A 16656-nucleotide genomic window follows, 5' to 3' on the forward strand; every position below is an offset into this window, starting at 1 on the left:
AGCGCATACGCACGTAAGTGACGTCGCACGTGTTGGCTGGGTTAAAAGGTATGCGTAGGACACCATTTTCTTGTACGTGCTTTTTGTGGAGAGCAAGAGGGTGATTCTTGTACTTCTTGTCGGTTCACAGGTGATTAATTCACAACGGTTCCAGTTCGTACTCCTTGTATACTCAGACGGCATTCAATTCTTCTTTTGGCGGGGTGTTGCCAACGCGCGTCTTTTTCATGTTCTTTTTCCAAGCAGACAGAGAGTTGCGCACGTATTTTTCAACTGTGGTTGCCCCCGTGTGTCGCGTACCCATTCAGAGGTCATTGTAGCCTGCGTGTACCACGCGTATGCTTATTGTTGTGTTTCTGGGTGGCACAGCGTAGTGCGGTTTCTCTATTCCACGCATGTGGGCTACCAGGGGTCGCGTGCACGTTAAATTTGGTTTTCGGGGTGCCTGAGCATTGCATGACCCGTCATCTTCCCACAGGGGTCACAGAAAGCCTTGCTAGAGCACTAGGGTACGTATTCCATCTAGTACCCTACCCCTTTCACCCCAGTTGCCCAGGACAATTGTTTACTGCACTTCCCATTCGCACAACAACATCAGTGCCATGGTTGGGAGGCGCCCAAGCGGTAAGGGAGGCAAAGGTGGCCGACCTCCAAGAGGTGGGCGCGGTAGGGGACGTGGCCAGGATGTGGAGGGTGGCCCAAGAGGCCAGTGTGTGGAGGACCAATCAGGGACACCTATGCCACCCCAATGGGTCGGGGAGATGCAGCTGACACCATCCCAGCTCAGGCCTTGTTAACCCCGCCCATATTGTCAACCGAACCGGCACAGGATGACTCCCAGGCTGACTTCCGTGTCACCAAGTCAAAGCCACGTGTGGCAGTGAAAGTTGCTGTCACCAGGCCCCGTGGATCTGGGGCAGCAATGTCATCTGCTGCCCCAAGTAGCCAGGGTGAGGAGGCTGCAGAGGCAACTGCAGCTCAATCAACCCCAGCTCCGAGTCTCCCAGCCAGGACAGTGTTGGTCCAAGTCCATCACACCGAGATTGGTCCTGCCATCATCACCCAGCAGCCAATGCCTGCAGTGAGACCTTTGGTCATCGTGCCTTAGGCTATTTCCAATGCCCAGTCCACCTGCGCTTCAGTCCCTACCAACCAGAGTGGCGTAAGCCACCCAGGGTCTGCATCACCTTCCAAGAGGAAGAAGGGTGCTCTTGCGTACAGGCTGGGACCCCTGACACGGCTCCCCCCTCCAGCACGTCAAGGAAGCATAGTTTCAATGATGCAGAACTAGACGCACTTGTGGGCTACGTGTCGCCCATGGCTGCAAAATGCTGGTGGCTGCAGGGTGCAAGACTACGAATGCTCAACGTAGGGCCCACTGGCAGTGCATTGCAGACCACATTAGTTCCCTTGGATTTGTGAGGCGCACAGCTGATGATTGCTCTAAGCGGTGGAAAGACCTCAAACGCAGAGCAAAGAACAAGCTGGCTTCCAATCATGCCTCTACTCTGGTGACTGGCAGTGGATCTCCACCAGAGGAGAAAGTACTCACAGAACATGAGTCTATCGCTGGAGGCTTCATCACAGAGGATCAGATCCAAGGCGTGGGAGACCTACCAGATCTTGAGGCAATGTCCGTTCAGTGGCCATGCATGTGTGTGCAAACCATGTGTATGTTGCTTGGGTGATGTGTTCTGATTGATTGCCAAGTGAGGCTGAGTAGTCATGACTGCTATGGGTCACCCATGTGGTGCCTCCAAACCATACCCCGGCCTTGGGTTTGGGTTTTCAAGTATCCCTTCTGACCGCAGTACACAATTAGCACCTGATTAGTGCACTTGTCCTTCAACTGCCATCTTGCCACAACATTGTTCATACTGTTTTCCTGTTCATTCTGCCTGATTGATGAAATCCTTAGCATTTTTACCACACATTTCCGTGCCGTTCTGCCCCAGATGTGACATACTTCTGACATAGGAGACAGTAATTGTTCCCCTATTAGATGCGCTGCTAGCTCACAGGAATTACACATATGCTTAATTAATAATTTTCAGTGTCGTTATTGATACAAGCCCATATACACAAGTGCTTCTCAAAGGAGACTCAGATAAATTTTGCATTATTTTATTCTGTTCTTTTTCCGTGTTCATTAGTCAGAGTTATTTGCAAATAACTCTGACTAATGAACACGGAAAAAGAACAGACATTGAAAATTATTAATTATTAATTTCAATATGCAGTAGGTTTGGGGTGCCTACTTGTTCCACAAGTATGCTGCAGCTAGAATTGATTGTTTAAAGTGGTTTTGTACTAGATAAACAAACTCAAGCGCTTCCATAACCTGGCACACCTCAGCAATACTGTTTCTTGTTTACTTCTGACGTAGATTACACCCCACAATGGCCCACATTTGTTACCTTATTATGGAAATGATTTCATCAATCAGGCTGATTGAGTAATGTGCACCTACACATGCCCTGCACGCATTCACTTCGGGGCCCTGTTTGAATGTTCAGCATGACAATTGTCTTCTGTCATGTCGAAGTGACCAACCATTGATGTATCCATGTGCCTGCCATCACTGCATCAGTGAACACTGGCTTTGTTGCAGCGTGTGGCACATGCGTGTTTTGTCAAACTATTTTGCATGTTCAATTTCATGATGTCCATCTCACATGGATGGGTGACAGTACTAATTTGCTACCATCTGGGTGTCCTTGTCAAATGTGTCATGGCTATGCTACGTGCCATCTGTGTGCTGGCATGTGTCATGTATGTGGATTGTCCATGCCACTCACAGGCTGATGTGTGATGCCAGTGCTATCCAGCATGCAGCACATGTGTTGCTTTTCCATCTTGGAGTCCTCAGTGTCTGCTTTTTGCCTCCCCTTCCAACTCATTGCCAGTGCATGCATGCCAGAGTTATTGTCATGAGTGACTTGTCATTTATGTACCGGATATCTTCCTCATCATGCCTATGTGTGTGGGCTATGGTGCTCATGCCTGATTTAATTACTTTTATTTTATGTTTTTGCAGGTGATGAGGCACTTGATGCTGTTGAGGAGGAGGAGATGGCGCGGAGGCAGGAGTACTCACAGCCACAACCGGGCACCAGTGGAGGATGTGGGGTGATGGTGGGTGAAAACCCATTACTCCTACAGACCATACGGTCCACAGGTGTCTCTGGGTACACCTCCGGAGACCTCTACGAATCAGGTGCTGAATCGGACATTGAGACATATGTCCCGTCGCAGGTGAGTGTTTCTGGCAGGGATGCTGTTCTGTCCAACCCACCTGCACTGGGGGTATACCCCTCTATGGGGCATTCAGTGTTGGAAAGTCCGCTTGTGGCGGTTACGGATGCAGGGTCACACTCCACAATATTTGCTCCTGTTCCTGGGCCAGCAGATCAAAGGAGGAATGCAGTCCTGCAGCCTCAGGCAGCTCCATAACAACAAGGTGCACATCACCTTGCCCCAAACAGGTGTGGTGCCTGCCAACGTGCTGGCCGTGCACCACCAGGCAATACTGTGTGGGAGAACTCTATGTACACCATAGTAGCACAACAGGGGGCATCATGTGAGATGATGGCTCAAGCCGTGGATTGGGTGGTCACTTCCATTCATCCCCCTGGAAGTCAGGTGGAGCTCCAGCATCAGGCAACAGAGTCCATTTGCCACTCACACAGGGAGGACATGTTGGCGTCCAACAGGGACCGCTGGGCTGGACTGGAGACTCGGCACACAGCCGTATCTGCAGAGTCACAGGCCCACAGGGATGCCCTGAGGTTAGAACACAGGTCCCTCAGAGATACTCTGTGTGAACTTGAGGTGTCCCAGAGTACAAGGTCAGAACAGCAGCTGGAGAAGCTGACACGCACACTCTCAGATTCGGGCATCACGCGAGGCCATGCAGGCAGAAATGCGTGGTAACCGTGAGGTGCTGCATGGGGATCTCTGTATCATCATCCTGCAGAACCAAACCTTTCAGACCTGCATGCTTGCTGCCATGGAGGAGCATGCCAGGGCTTTGCGTGGTCTGCCTCCCATATCACGCCCACCTTCTGACGTAGCTCCAGAGGGTGATGACAGTGACGGCAGTTCTCCCACTGTAGGGTAGCCGTGCAGGCCATGAGCCCATGGAGGTTTTTTTTTCTCAGCATCCACGTATGTGGGTATTCGGGTGCACCCTGTACCTCGTCCCTCCTGCGTGGCCTCCCCCCCTGGTCCACACATGGGCATTTTTTTTCTTTTGTTTTTTTGCACATTTCATTCCGATTTGCTAAATGAAAATAGTATTCAATTCATTTGTTGTCTTTATTTCTTCTTCTTATTTCTATTTTTTATTTTCATTTTATTTTCAATCTTGATTTCTTATTTTCATACATTTATTTTTATCTGGTTATGCTTCTGATTTTTACTTTGTTATTTAAATTTTTTTGTTTAACTTTACATTTACTTTTGCTTTTTCTATCTTTGATTTGCATTTACATTTTTGTTCATAACCATTTTCTTTCAAATTGTGAAATAATGTTACAATGTGTTGCTTTGTGTGGCTCCCGTAGGCATCCACTGTATATTCCAGCTGGGCACATGCAGGCTTGTCCTGTCTTTGGGTTAGAAACTTGGGTTCCTGACACAGACACCCATCCTGCTTCCCCTTTCCATGGGCTCGTAAAGGGTGTGACCAAGTGACAGTAACTTACACAGAGACATTGGGCTCCCATAAGTTGTGTGGGCAGTCTGTAGTCCAAACTGTGTATACATCCATAGTGGGGATTGTTGTTCATTTCTCCACTGCATGGTGGATTTTTATATGGTTTTACATCCAGGACTTTTTCCTTATATACATGTAGCTTCTTCATGTCTTAACGAGCCCATCTCCTTTGCAGATGCAGTTCATGTTGTATGCAGTACACTGCCGTATTTGCCTACCAGCAACACTCTGCAGTTGGAAGGGCTCGATGTGCTGCCTTAGTCAGGTTGTGACCCTTGCACTACTTTAATTTTTTACTGTCTTATGTTGCCACTGTTGGATCCTGTACTGATGTTTTGTCTTGCTGGTATTTCTTCATTTGTGTTATTTTTTTTTCATTACTGAGAGGAAATTGTCTCTGGCCTGTTTCCATTTGGGACAGTGCACTTTGGGGCACTTGTGTCGCGTGTTGTGCATTCATTTGGTTGCTTTCACATTGCATGCCATGCCATGGTGTGTTGGGTAGCTGAGATGGGGAGGCGTTGGGTGACATGCTACTATTTGGATGTAGTATTTTTCAAAGAGGTAGTCCTTCATGCTGCATGAATGTGTGCCTTTTACTGACACAACATAGGGTGTCTTTAAGTAGCTATGGATGCACACAATGTAGCACTTCCAGGTGAACAATCTCAGGGGTGGTATGGTTGTGACACTTGACTGTCCCTTTTGTCATCATCATTGATTGTCAGCTGGTATGTGCCAGGCCTGTGTGCACTCCGCAGGGGTGGGAATTTAGGTGGACTAATTTGCAACAAGCTGGGTACGGGCTGCCTCACCACATGCCCTTTCACCTCCCATGCGCAGCAGGCGTGCATGTGGGTGGGGATGTGGGGGCACCACCATGTCCACCGTCACGCCCCGCCGGGTTGCAACGTTATGCAGGACACATGCTGCCACTATGATACTGCACACTACTGGAGGCGCATATAGCAGCTGCCCACCGGAGCGGTCAAGGGAGTGAAAGCGTGACATCAGCACTCCGAATGTGTGCTCCACTATGCCCCGGGTTGCAATATGGGCTGTGTTGTATCTTACCTCGGGTGGTGTGGTGGGGTTCCGAAGTGGCGTCATCATGTAGGTGCTCAGAGGGTAGGCACTGTCCCCTGGGGAGGTGATAATGGTTGTCATTGGTGGGGATTTCACATTTCTCAGTGTCTGACATGCATGCATGTGCAGAGGCATTTATACTCACCAATTAGCCATGTGTCGCCATGCCGCCCAGCTTCCAGGTCCCGGTTTAGGGGTGACATTCTGACTATGAAACTATCATGGCTGGACCCCGGATAGTTGGCATATACTGAGGTGATGATTCCCTTGGCATCACATACAACCTGCACGTTGATGGAATGCCAGTGCTTGCGGTTTTCGATAGATGTGCTCAGTGGGCCTGGGAGGACGTAGAGCCACATGGGTGCAATCAATGGCACCTAGCACTTTGGGGAAGTGTGACACCCCGTAAAAGTCCTGGACGAAAGCCTGCCTTTCTGCAGGTGTTCTGGGCATGTATATGTGCCTGCGGACTGAGGGGCGTGCAGTCATGATGGCCAACACCTGGTGTATTCAGCATGACTGCGTGGCCTGTGAGACACCCCGAACTATGGCACTTGTCTGCTGAAATTACCCAGTAGCCAGGAAGTGCAGTACATTGATCACCTTTTCCAAGGGGCTCAGTGCTTGGGAGCACAGGGTGGCTGATGTGAGGTCATCCTCCCACTCCCTGACCAGTTCTAGGATTATTAGTGGTGGAAACCTGTACCTCCCATACACCTGGTCACCAGGCATCCCAAAATGGCTGGTCCTGGATCAAAAAATGCAGGGCCTGGCTATCCTCCTCCTCCTGCGGTGTCCCACGACCACTGCTGCGAGGAACGGTATATTCATCGTAGCATATGAGCCTGTTTGTTGTTTGTTTGTGCGCACTTTTATGCTGCGCAGGGCAGTGTCCAGTTAAAGTTTCGAAAAACAAATGGATCGAATGCCAATAGGATCCAATAGGATCTAATTTTTTTTTTAAATGTATATATATATATGTATATATATATATATTTTTTTTTTTTTGCTCTAGTTTAGCTTTAAAACAGTGTTTTTACACCAAAAATAGGGGTTTCGGCCCCCCCTCAAAAAAAAAAGAATTTCGATCCTTTTTTTCCATTGAATTGACTCGACCCTTTTGTCATTCAACCCTTTTGATTCGGTACTATAACCGTGCGGGGCCGCTTACGCCTGCTTCCTGCTGGCGTGTGTTTCCGGATTAGCACGTCTTTTTTGGCGCACAGGTTTCCCCTGTTCGATTCCATGAATACGTGTTGTTAGTGTGCGTGTGGGCGTTATGAACATTTACCTCCCGTACTTCCCCCGTAACTCCCACATTTTCACGTGTTCCCCATTCCGCGTGTTACGCCCCGTGTTCCACCCACTTCTCTTGTGTGCGCTACACGATGTGCGTTTTCCCTGTGCGCGTCGCGCACGCCGTTTAGTGACATGTGCGCCCGCGTGCGCCACCCACGGATTTGGCGCACATCCAGGTTTTACAAGCGCAGCGCATTCCATGAATAGATGAACGGCTGCGTGCGTGGCTTTTGCACGCGTGCGCTTTCGATTTTCACGCTTGCGCTCCCCGTTTCGGCGCACATTTGTTCCATGAATTACCCTGGAAGTGTCATCTTTCCCAGGCTGGGCACTGCCCAATCAGAATTAACCAGTTAACTCCAAACTGGGTTACTTTAAGATCCACCTAAAATCTTTCATTTAAAACATATAAAAATGAACATAGTTTATAGGGGATTTTGACAATAAAAGGAATTAAGCCCTTCAAAAAAACATGCTTTTAACAGGCAATTTTGCAATTTCTTCATGGAAAAAGCACATTTAAACTGGCTGCTTTACATCAGAGTTTCTTCTTAGCTGCTGTCAGTCAGTGAGGTCCGGTTTCTTCTGAACCAGCTGGAGGATCTGTGATTTCAGCACACTTTTAATTTCAATAGTTCACTTGGAAAATGACTGAATTTAGCACCAAAACAGCACTTTGAAGGTTGCAATTGGTTGGGGAAGCTACATTTTAAAAGACATTTTCAGTTTTTAGCTCACTTCTGTGGCCTTGCTTCATGTTACATGTAACAGCACCCACTGGCATTCTCCTGCAGTGGCATGGGTAAAAATATCCCACACACACGCCTGCAGTCTATTCACTATGTACAGCTAGCCTTAAGATCACTTAGTCTACTTGCATTGCTGCATCTCTACAGTTATAAAACGGCTAACATTTTCTGCAGTGCTTTTCACACATGCAATCTTCATTCTGCATATGAAAGTTTACTTGATCCTTTATTTTGTCATCAGATTCCATAGACTCTATACATCCTCTTCTTCAGCCACTCTTCTCAGTGAGTCCCTCTTGTTTCTTGTGACATCACCACTTCTCTTTCTCTCATCTTCATATTCCTTCGGGGATCTCCTCTAAGAGATTGTAATCTCTACGGGGATACCTCGAATAGGGTTTTCTCAATGGATACCTTTTCTCAAAGGCTCTCTGTGGAATAGGCACAATCACTGGTGTTGTGCAGGTCGTGATCTCCGGCTTCCAGCATATAGGAAGGATAAGGGCGGGACTTCCTGCAGAGGCATTCAGCTGCTCCTCTACATTGCACTGGTGGAAGAAAATACCTTGAGGTGTCCCTTCTAAATAGTGCTTTTTTAAAATATTTTAAGGAATCGCCTGCTCATCATCATTACAGAAAGTGATAACTTCTCTGCAACAACTAATCATTTTTTTCCTGTCCTGTGATGACAAGGTACACCCAGTTTTCATCCTCAACTTTGGTTTGGCGGAAGCAGTAAATATAAAACAAAAACAATCTTTCTATATTTGCATTGTGCATCTATCAATTCTCCATATTGTGGCAGTCAGACTCTGCCTGCAGTGTTCCAACAGCAATGTAGTGCCATGGGAACATGCAGACCTACATACCAGACAATCTTAAAGATTCTGCTAACAGGGGAGCAGTCATAAATATGCAGTATGCTAGGGTAAAATCTGTACCAACTCACAATGATTTTCACAAAACATTTTCCATCAGGGTTGAGAAATGTGCAATGCCACAGATGCTTTCTTGAATGAATGGCTGCCTTTGTTTCTCTCGGCCGTGTGGGCATTGTGAACAGAATAGACAGAATGAGGTTTCACTGCACACATGCAGTGGTCCTTTGGAAGAGAGGGTGTGAATCCTACAATAAATCTGCGAGGTGTGGGTCCTGAGAGGAATCTACAGGCTATAGGTGAACTTGCAGAAGTGATTGGACCTTTCCCTGAGGGTCACCATCTAGCAGGAGAATAAGGTCCTTCTTAGCCAGAGGGGAAAAACAGTTTTTTACTAAGCGAAATTCTGGAATAGGTTTTACAAAAAATTATTTCTTGATCATTTTACATTTTTAGATAGGGTCAATTGCTAACTACCTAAAGAGGTAGTAAGGAAGTCATATTAATAAAAAGGTATAAGTTACAGAAATGTATGACCACATTTTGGTAATGAAGTGGCGGAATCAGAATTAAAGAAATATTATGACTTGATGACAGGTTGGCCAAACTGTTGCTTAGGTGAAATACATCATGTCACTGCCACATTAATAACTGCACTTCTCATTGTGTTGCTTTTCTTTTTAATGGGTCAGTGCCAGCACCTATAAGCAAGTCTGATTCATTTTTGATGTTCCAGTAGTAACTGTTCTGAGCATCCACATGCTATATTTGTAACAGGACCCACGTCTGGGCATACCCGTCCCACTGGGGGTGACAAGGGCAAAACAAAAGAGGTGATGGATGGAAAGTTTAGAATAAATCTTAACCTCTGACATTGCTCTCAGCTAAACATGGCCGAAACATGTTTGAGGATGCATGTGGTCTTGTGTAGAAGGGATATGACCTAGCAGTTGGGACTGCGTTGCTCTTTTGGGGGTGGGACCAAGCCTGATTTGCATATGGTATTTCCCCTTTTGTAATGGCTTGGCAGGTGAAGAATGATGGTCTGGAGGGTTCCCCAGAGCAATGCCAGAGGTTAAGATTTATTCTAAACCTTCCAGCCATCACCTCTTTTGTTCTGCAATTAACCAGTGCCCGATGGAGCAGTGACAGTACATCACAGCAGTGCTGCCTGGTAGGTCAGTACCAACATTTCTCAACCAATCATTGATAGGAAAGAACAACCAAGTAGAAAAAAAACTTCAAGCATTCTACTAAACTGCGCATCCACTGTGCACAGTACCCCGCCCCCACAAGCACTGAGGTTATCGTATACCCATTTAACGCAGAAGTGTGTGAATCAAAAAATAATTTGAAAGAAGCCCATACTACTCAAACACTGTCTTCACAACTATCATTCTACCACTTCTGAATGTATGTTAAATAGATAAACTCAAGCTACAAAAATGCTCATCAATTGATCAGGCTTTCACTAATATGTACAACAAAAAATGACCCACACTACATAAATATAACGTCAATCATCATCCCATATAATATATATTATGAATATACAAATGCATTAAAGACAATCTATGGTGGGGCAATTTTAATAACCTTGGTTGCTAGGCAGAACAGTGCCCCTATAGTGCAGAGAAACGTGGATCTGGGGGAAGATCTACCAGAATGAGAGATTATAGTTTTCCATGATAAAGACCGGGAGCTTTACTTGTACTATGGGGTGAGCATACTCTCACTGAAGCTGCTGTGCTGGGCTCCAGCTGGTTTCTTCACACCCTGTTTACCATTCTAAGATATAGTAATTTCTTCTACGGTTTCCCTTATTCAGTAGAGGTCATTAGTGTGAGCTTTTGCATTTGCCCATATCGGAGTGGTGGAAACGCAAAGCAGAAACAGTCAGACAGAACACAGTGGAGGGCATACAGAGTTCAGTTGCCTGCCCCATCATCCCAGATCACAGAGGTGAGGTGCTAACACACATAGGGACACATGTACAATTGACAATCCTGAGCAATGTTCTATGCAGAAAGGTGTTCCTGGAACACTGTTCCAGAGAGCTCCTGCCCTTCCCAAAGATGTTATCTCTTTGACACACACAGTTCACTCATACTCCCAAAAACCTGGTGAAACTTTGCTTTTCATTCTCTTATTCTGCATTTGCCCTCAGAATAGCAATTCCTCATAAACCATCTGCATTTTATGTCCAATCTTAGAGGGAAGCATCATAGAATTTAGAGTAGAGGGAGGGGTCAAACTTACAATGTTCATTACGCTCAGAATGTAGTGTTCAATGTCTTTGCGTCCATGATATCCAACCATCATTTTGTCAGCTACCACCAGGGTCTCCACAAACCGTTCAATGCTCACTGATCGCTTCAGCCGTCGCATGTTGTCGTCAGTCGGAGGTGGCATTGGTGGAGCAGTTGTATCATTCAGCCACCACACTTTGGTATTTTGGGAAACATATTCTAGAAAAAAATAAGGAATCATTTCAGGTGAGTATCAAGTAAGACTTTTTCAATACAGATATTTCATTAACTCTTTACTGTGGATATAATATTTATGGACTACTTTCAAACCTTACTTTTTGCACATGGGATACATCCCCAACCCATCTTTTGTTCACTGAAATGTTAGGAGCATCATACATTTAGCCCACGATCCCCCATTGCTACTGTTAAGACTTAGTTCTTCCGTGCAGTTGGGACATTCACTAATATCGGCATGCATGTGGCGTGAGCATCCTTGTCACCAAGGATTCAATTATTCTGCCTTATTCCTGTGTCAGGTCAAGAGTAAAGCAGTTGGTTGCAGATGGCATTTGTGTAGCAATCACTGCCAATCACAAAGACTGTGACGCAAAGCATCGTTCCTATGCTGTCTGTTCTATTCCGTCATACCATCACGCCAGAGAACCGGAATCCACATTGATTATTTTCTTTCCATAAGACGTGTTACATTATTTTATGGTTATGGTACAAAAAACAAACAAAACGATTTTGAAATTGGGGTATATGATCTTACTAATACCAATGACGGTCTTTGAGAATGGACTCTAACAGCAATAACAAAACAGAAGTCTTTATATCCTGGGCAGTAGCACTGCTACAAGCAGCAGCCGAGCCCCCAACCTTCCTGCGAAGCCACAGCGCTACAGGAGCAGCTAGACCCTGTGTGCCACCTCCAGAAACAGAGCGAGATGCCCGCTACCTGCCGTTGCCTTGTGGATGCATTTATTATCATATTGCACCTCAGCACCATGGCACGACCTGCAAGTGCCCATGCACCCTCCCACCATCAACACGTTTGCCGCCAGCCAGCCACGAGGAGCCGCCGAAGCGAAGCCGCAATGTAGCAGAATACAAAATGGCCGCCGCCATCCACGAGCCTATTTTTTTTATCTGGGTTGCCTATCAACCATCTTTGCTGCACGGCCATAGGGAGCGAGGCAAGCCGGATGCGGAAGCCGGCCCACCTCACCTAAGTCCCACTGCAACGAAGGCCCCTTCCTGTCTGCCCCTGTCCGCACCTGCGCTACGGCGCCGGACGCTGCTCCGCAGAGTTCCTTATCGTCGCTCATGTTGCTGGAACTTTAAACGCACATGGCATATAAGCAACTAACATTCAGCCTGAACATTCCGCTACCTCTTCAGCCCGGTAAGACTCCTAATGTGCATCGCTATTTGCCTACTATTCCCAATACGGCTCATAGCAAGTTAATGAGTGCCCTCTGATCCACTAAGCCTCTGAGCCTGCATTGTAGCTATCGTGCTATCCTGTCCCAACCACTAATTATATGTTTTGCCTGCAGCGGCTGCACCGCTAACGTTTCACACTTAATGCCGAGTTGTATGTTGCCTGTCCACCCTATGCTGCTCGACCATTCCTGTCCTCTACATGCTGTTAATGTTCTATTACCAAAACTTGGAAGCATGTACTGCATTGTGCTAATTACCTGCTGCTTGAGAGTTGTTGCACTGCCGCAATATTGACTGTCTATAACACTCTGCCCTAGCACCTTCTCGCACACTCGAGGACCACCTTTAGTTTGACTTGTGCTAATTGCCTACTGCTTGAGAACAACAGTACTCGTGCGACACTAATTGCCTTGATTATTTTTGTATTAGCATGCATGTTTGAGGACCTTTTGGCCTCTACTGTATAACCTTTACTACTACATTGCCTATGAACACGTACCACTGTGTCACCACCTGAACACATGCTTTCTTACCTAATTATAGTGCTCCTGTGTCTCGATATGCTACTATTTTGCCATTAGCCGGCGCATACTATGTACCACCTATCTTTACTTTTGAGACTCTCTCTCACCACTCCTGCACACACTCCCCCACAATGGTCCACAGCACCATACCACTGATTCACCACCTTTCCTCACCCTTCACACCCACTCAAAACATCATGACTAACTCTCTCACGGACTACTCCACCAATCCTTATCTCAATGCACCCGACTTGTGGATTCAACATTTCGCCACCAAACCTACACCCAATCAGCCATGCTCACTCCAATTTAGGAATTCTAGACTCAGATCCAGATTGTCGCACACACTGTGTGCCCAGCGTAATACGCATCATCACCACACTACTATTCCGTTTCCAACTATGCAGATTCCACCTGACCACCCTGTGGCTTCCCCTAACAAAGAACTAAAGGGAGCCCTCATCAATACTAGATCCCTCACGGCCCACGCTCTTCACATCGCAGACCTCATCACGGCCCAAAACCTTGACTTCATTGCCATCACGGAAACCTGGCTACATGCTGCCTCAGGTCTGCTCCTGGCCCTCGCCATTCCAGACGGATACTCCATCTTCAGAAACGACCGTCAATCCAACCTCTCCAAAGGTGGCGGCGTCACGTATATACACAGGGATAACATTAATATGAGAATCATTTCCAACACTCAACTTAGCTCTGCCGAATCTCTATCAGTTAAACTTTCTCTATCACCAACCAACACCGCATCACTACACCTTATATACAGACCACCAGGACCCCTCACTTCCTTCTCAGTGGACATTATGTCCATCCTTACTGACAACACCAAACCCAATTCCCAAGTGCTGCCACTGGGCGACCTTAATCTTGGCCTATCAGACCCCAAGGATCTCCTGGCCACAGTTGTTGCTAGCAACATTTCAAACGTAGGTCTTTCGCATCGCATTCTCGAACCAACTCACAACAAGGGCAGAATGCTTGATTGGATTGCAGATTTAAACTGCAACACGTCGATAAGCTCCAATTCCACCTGCGCTTGGTCCGCACACCACATCATCATCTTTCACATACCAGCTAACAACCCACACCCTAAACCTAGCATAGAATCCCCTATTCCTACAAGAACCAAAAAGGACATCACTAGGGACAAATTACTCCCCCTTATCTTACCAATTCTCAACAAATGTGTCTCACAGTACAATGACCCTACAGTCCTAGTGGACACCTTTAATCAAACCTTGCTCAAAGCCATCAATACCATAGCACCCCTCAAACTACGGAAAGCTAAACAACGAGCTCACTTGAATTCATGGTTTACACCACAACTCAGAGTACTACGCAAAGAAAAACACAAGGCCGAAGCTCTATGGAAAAGTCTCCCATGCGTGACTAATAAAGACAACCTTTTCATTGCATCCTTTAATTACAAGGAAGCGATTGTACAAGCTAAAAAAGAGACATACAACCTACGCATCTCGCAAGCAGAATCCAACATGAAGGAGTTATTCAAAATTCTTAAAGAATTAGAATCCCCCTCACCCATCCCAGACACATGTAGCAAAGACAGTACATGGTTCAATAATATTCAAAATGCCCGCCTCATTAAAATAACCACCTTACAATCCAAAATTAATGCCAAACAAAACTGCCTTCTTACCTCTTCCCAAACCAAACTCCCGGCATCTAAGACGGCCACCCCCTCCTTTTCTCATACCCCATTCAGCTTTGTACCTCTCACCATCCCAGAGGTTGAACAAATCATTAGCAAGCTAAAACCTTCCAACTGCCAAGGTGATTCCTGCCCTGGACTCATCATTAAGGAATCGGCACACAACCTTGCCCCTTTCATCACCTCCTTTATCAACTCTTCATTTCATTCTGGCATTGTCCCTGACAACCTCAAGGACTCTTGGGTCATCCCCCTGCTGAAAAACCCTACTCTGGACCCTTTGATACCTTCCAACTACAGACCCATCCCTACGGTGCCCATCCTTCTAAAAATACTAGACAGAGCAGCTTATTTACAGATCCAGAAGTACCTGGAAACTAACAATTTACTTGGCACGTGACAATCTGGCTTTAGACCCAAGCACAGGACAGAAACAGCCATATTAGATTTCAAAACTCAAATTGAGGACTTAAAAGACAATGGCAAACTGGCCCTCTTACTACTACTTGACCTCTCAGCAGCTTTCAATTTGGTCAATCACCAAATCCTCTGCCATCACTTGAAATCAGCTGCCCACTTCTCTGAAAAAGCCACTAATTGGATCAGCTCTTTCCTGGACAACAGACACATGAGAGTATTTTCACCTACCTCATCTGCAGATCCAACTCTGGTCCCCTGTGGAGTGCCGCAAGGGTCTTGTGGATCACCTACACTCTACAATGTATTTACCAAACCTTTGTTTGGTGTGCTTGATTATCTGGGTGTTACCTACACCAACTACACTGATGACACCCAGATACTCATTCCCATCACTGGTGACTACATGGCCGATTCCAAAGCTTTGAATGACATCTACCTAGTCATCCAAGCCTGGATGGCCCAACACGAGCTCTGTCTCAATGATGACAAGACAGAGCTTCTCATCTTGGGCACCCAACAGAGACTCAACAAGCTTGACCCATCTTTCAGCACCTCCAACATTGATGGCAACTCCATCTAAGTGTCCAAAGATACAAAAACTCTGGGACTGGGAATCTATCTTGATTCTACACTTTCCCTTAATAGTCAAAACAATGCGGTTGTCGCTGCCTCTGCTTACACATGTAAGCTTATCACAGCCTGCCGCCCATTCCTTTCCACACAGAATTGCATTACTCTAGCCAAGACAATGGTTATGTCCAAACTCGATTACTGCAATGCACTTTATCAAGAAACTAACCAACGCAACCGCAACAAACTCCAGGTCATTCAAAATAATGCTATTAGAGCAGCCCTTAATATTCCCAGATCTGCACACATTTCTGAAACAAGGAAGAGTCTACATTGGCTCTCAGTGGCCCAAAGGATATCACTGAAAGCCTTGGCCTTTACACACAAATGTGTAAACAACCAGGCCCCCATCTACTTAGCCTGTCAGTTCTCTCAGTACATACCCTCGTGGTCACTCAGATCCACCCAAGCACACTGCCTGACCATCCCCAGATACAAACTTCAGAAAGCCGGAGGTGTAAGCTTCCCAGTTCTAGCCGCTAAACTCTGTTACTTACTGCCACTCACCATCAGATCCTTACCTTCTCCAACTCTATTCAAACAAAAGGCTAAGCTCTGGCTATCCGCCACGCTTGACTAAATTGCCTTTACATGCCATCTGTCTCTTGTCGCCTTACTACTTGATAACAACCGCCTTGCCTTTTTGCACTGCTATGTACTGTACTTAACTTGTTCATTTGTATGATTGTAACTGTAACCATTGCCAGATATGTACCTGTTGTTCTAAGATATGCGCCCGGTTGGCTTTGGGTCTGGAGCGCTATACAAATAAATAAAATACAAATACAAATTATGTTCCTCCTATTAAATCAATTGTTTCATGAGTCAGCAATTGTATGGGTTTCACAGACTCGTAAAGTTTGTGGTTGACCCCCTACATTGCGAATGAAGAATTGTATCATAACCCAGACATTTTAAAAATCTGTCTTAGAAAATATCACTCTCCACTAATTAGCTTTCGCATG

The 16656-nt window shown here is 46.2% G+C and overlaps 1 protein-coding gene across 1 annotated transcript in view; it reads right to left on the reverse strand.

The window, feature by feature from the left end:
* ADAMTS6 (ADAM metallopeptidase with thrombospondin type 1 motif 6) overlaps window positions 1–16656 on the reverse strand; it is a 2426739-nt gene that overhangs the window by 1940208 nt on the left and 469875 nt on the right. The window contains exon 5 of the mRNA XM_069627350.1: window positions 10992–11200. Within this exon, the coding sequence (XP_069483451.1) occupies window positions 10992–11200 (209 nt within the window). The remainder of the gene's footprint in view (window positions 1–10991; window positions 11201–16656) is intronic.

Source organism: Ambystoma mexicanum, chromosome 6p (assembly GCF_040938575.1).
Source record: "Ambystoma mexicanum isolate Mex_15411 chromosome 6p, UKY_AmexF1_1, whole genome shotgun sequence".
NCBI lineage: Eukaryota > Metazoa > Chordata > Amphibia > Caudata > Ambystomatidae > Ambystoma > Ambystoma mexicanum.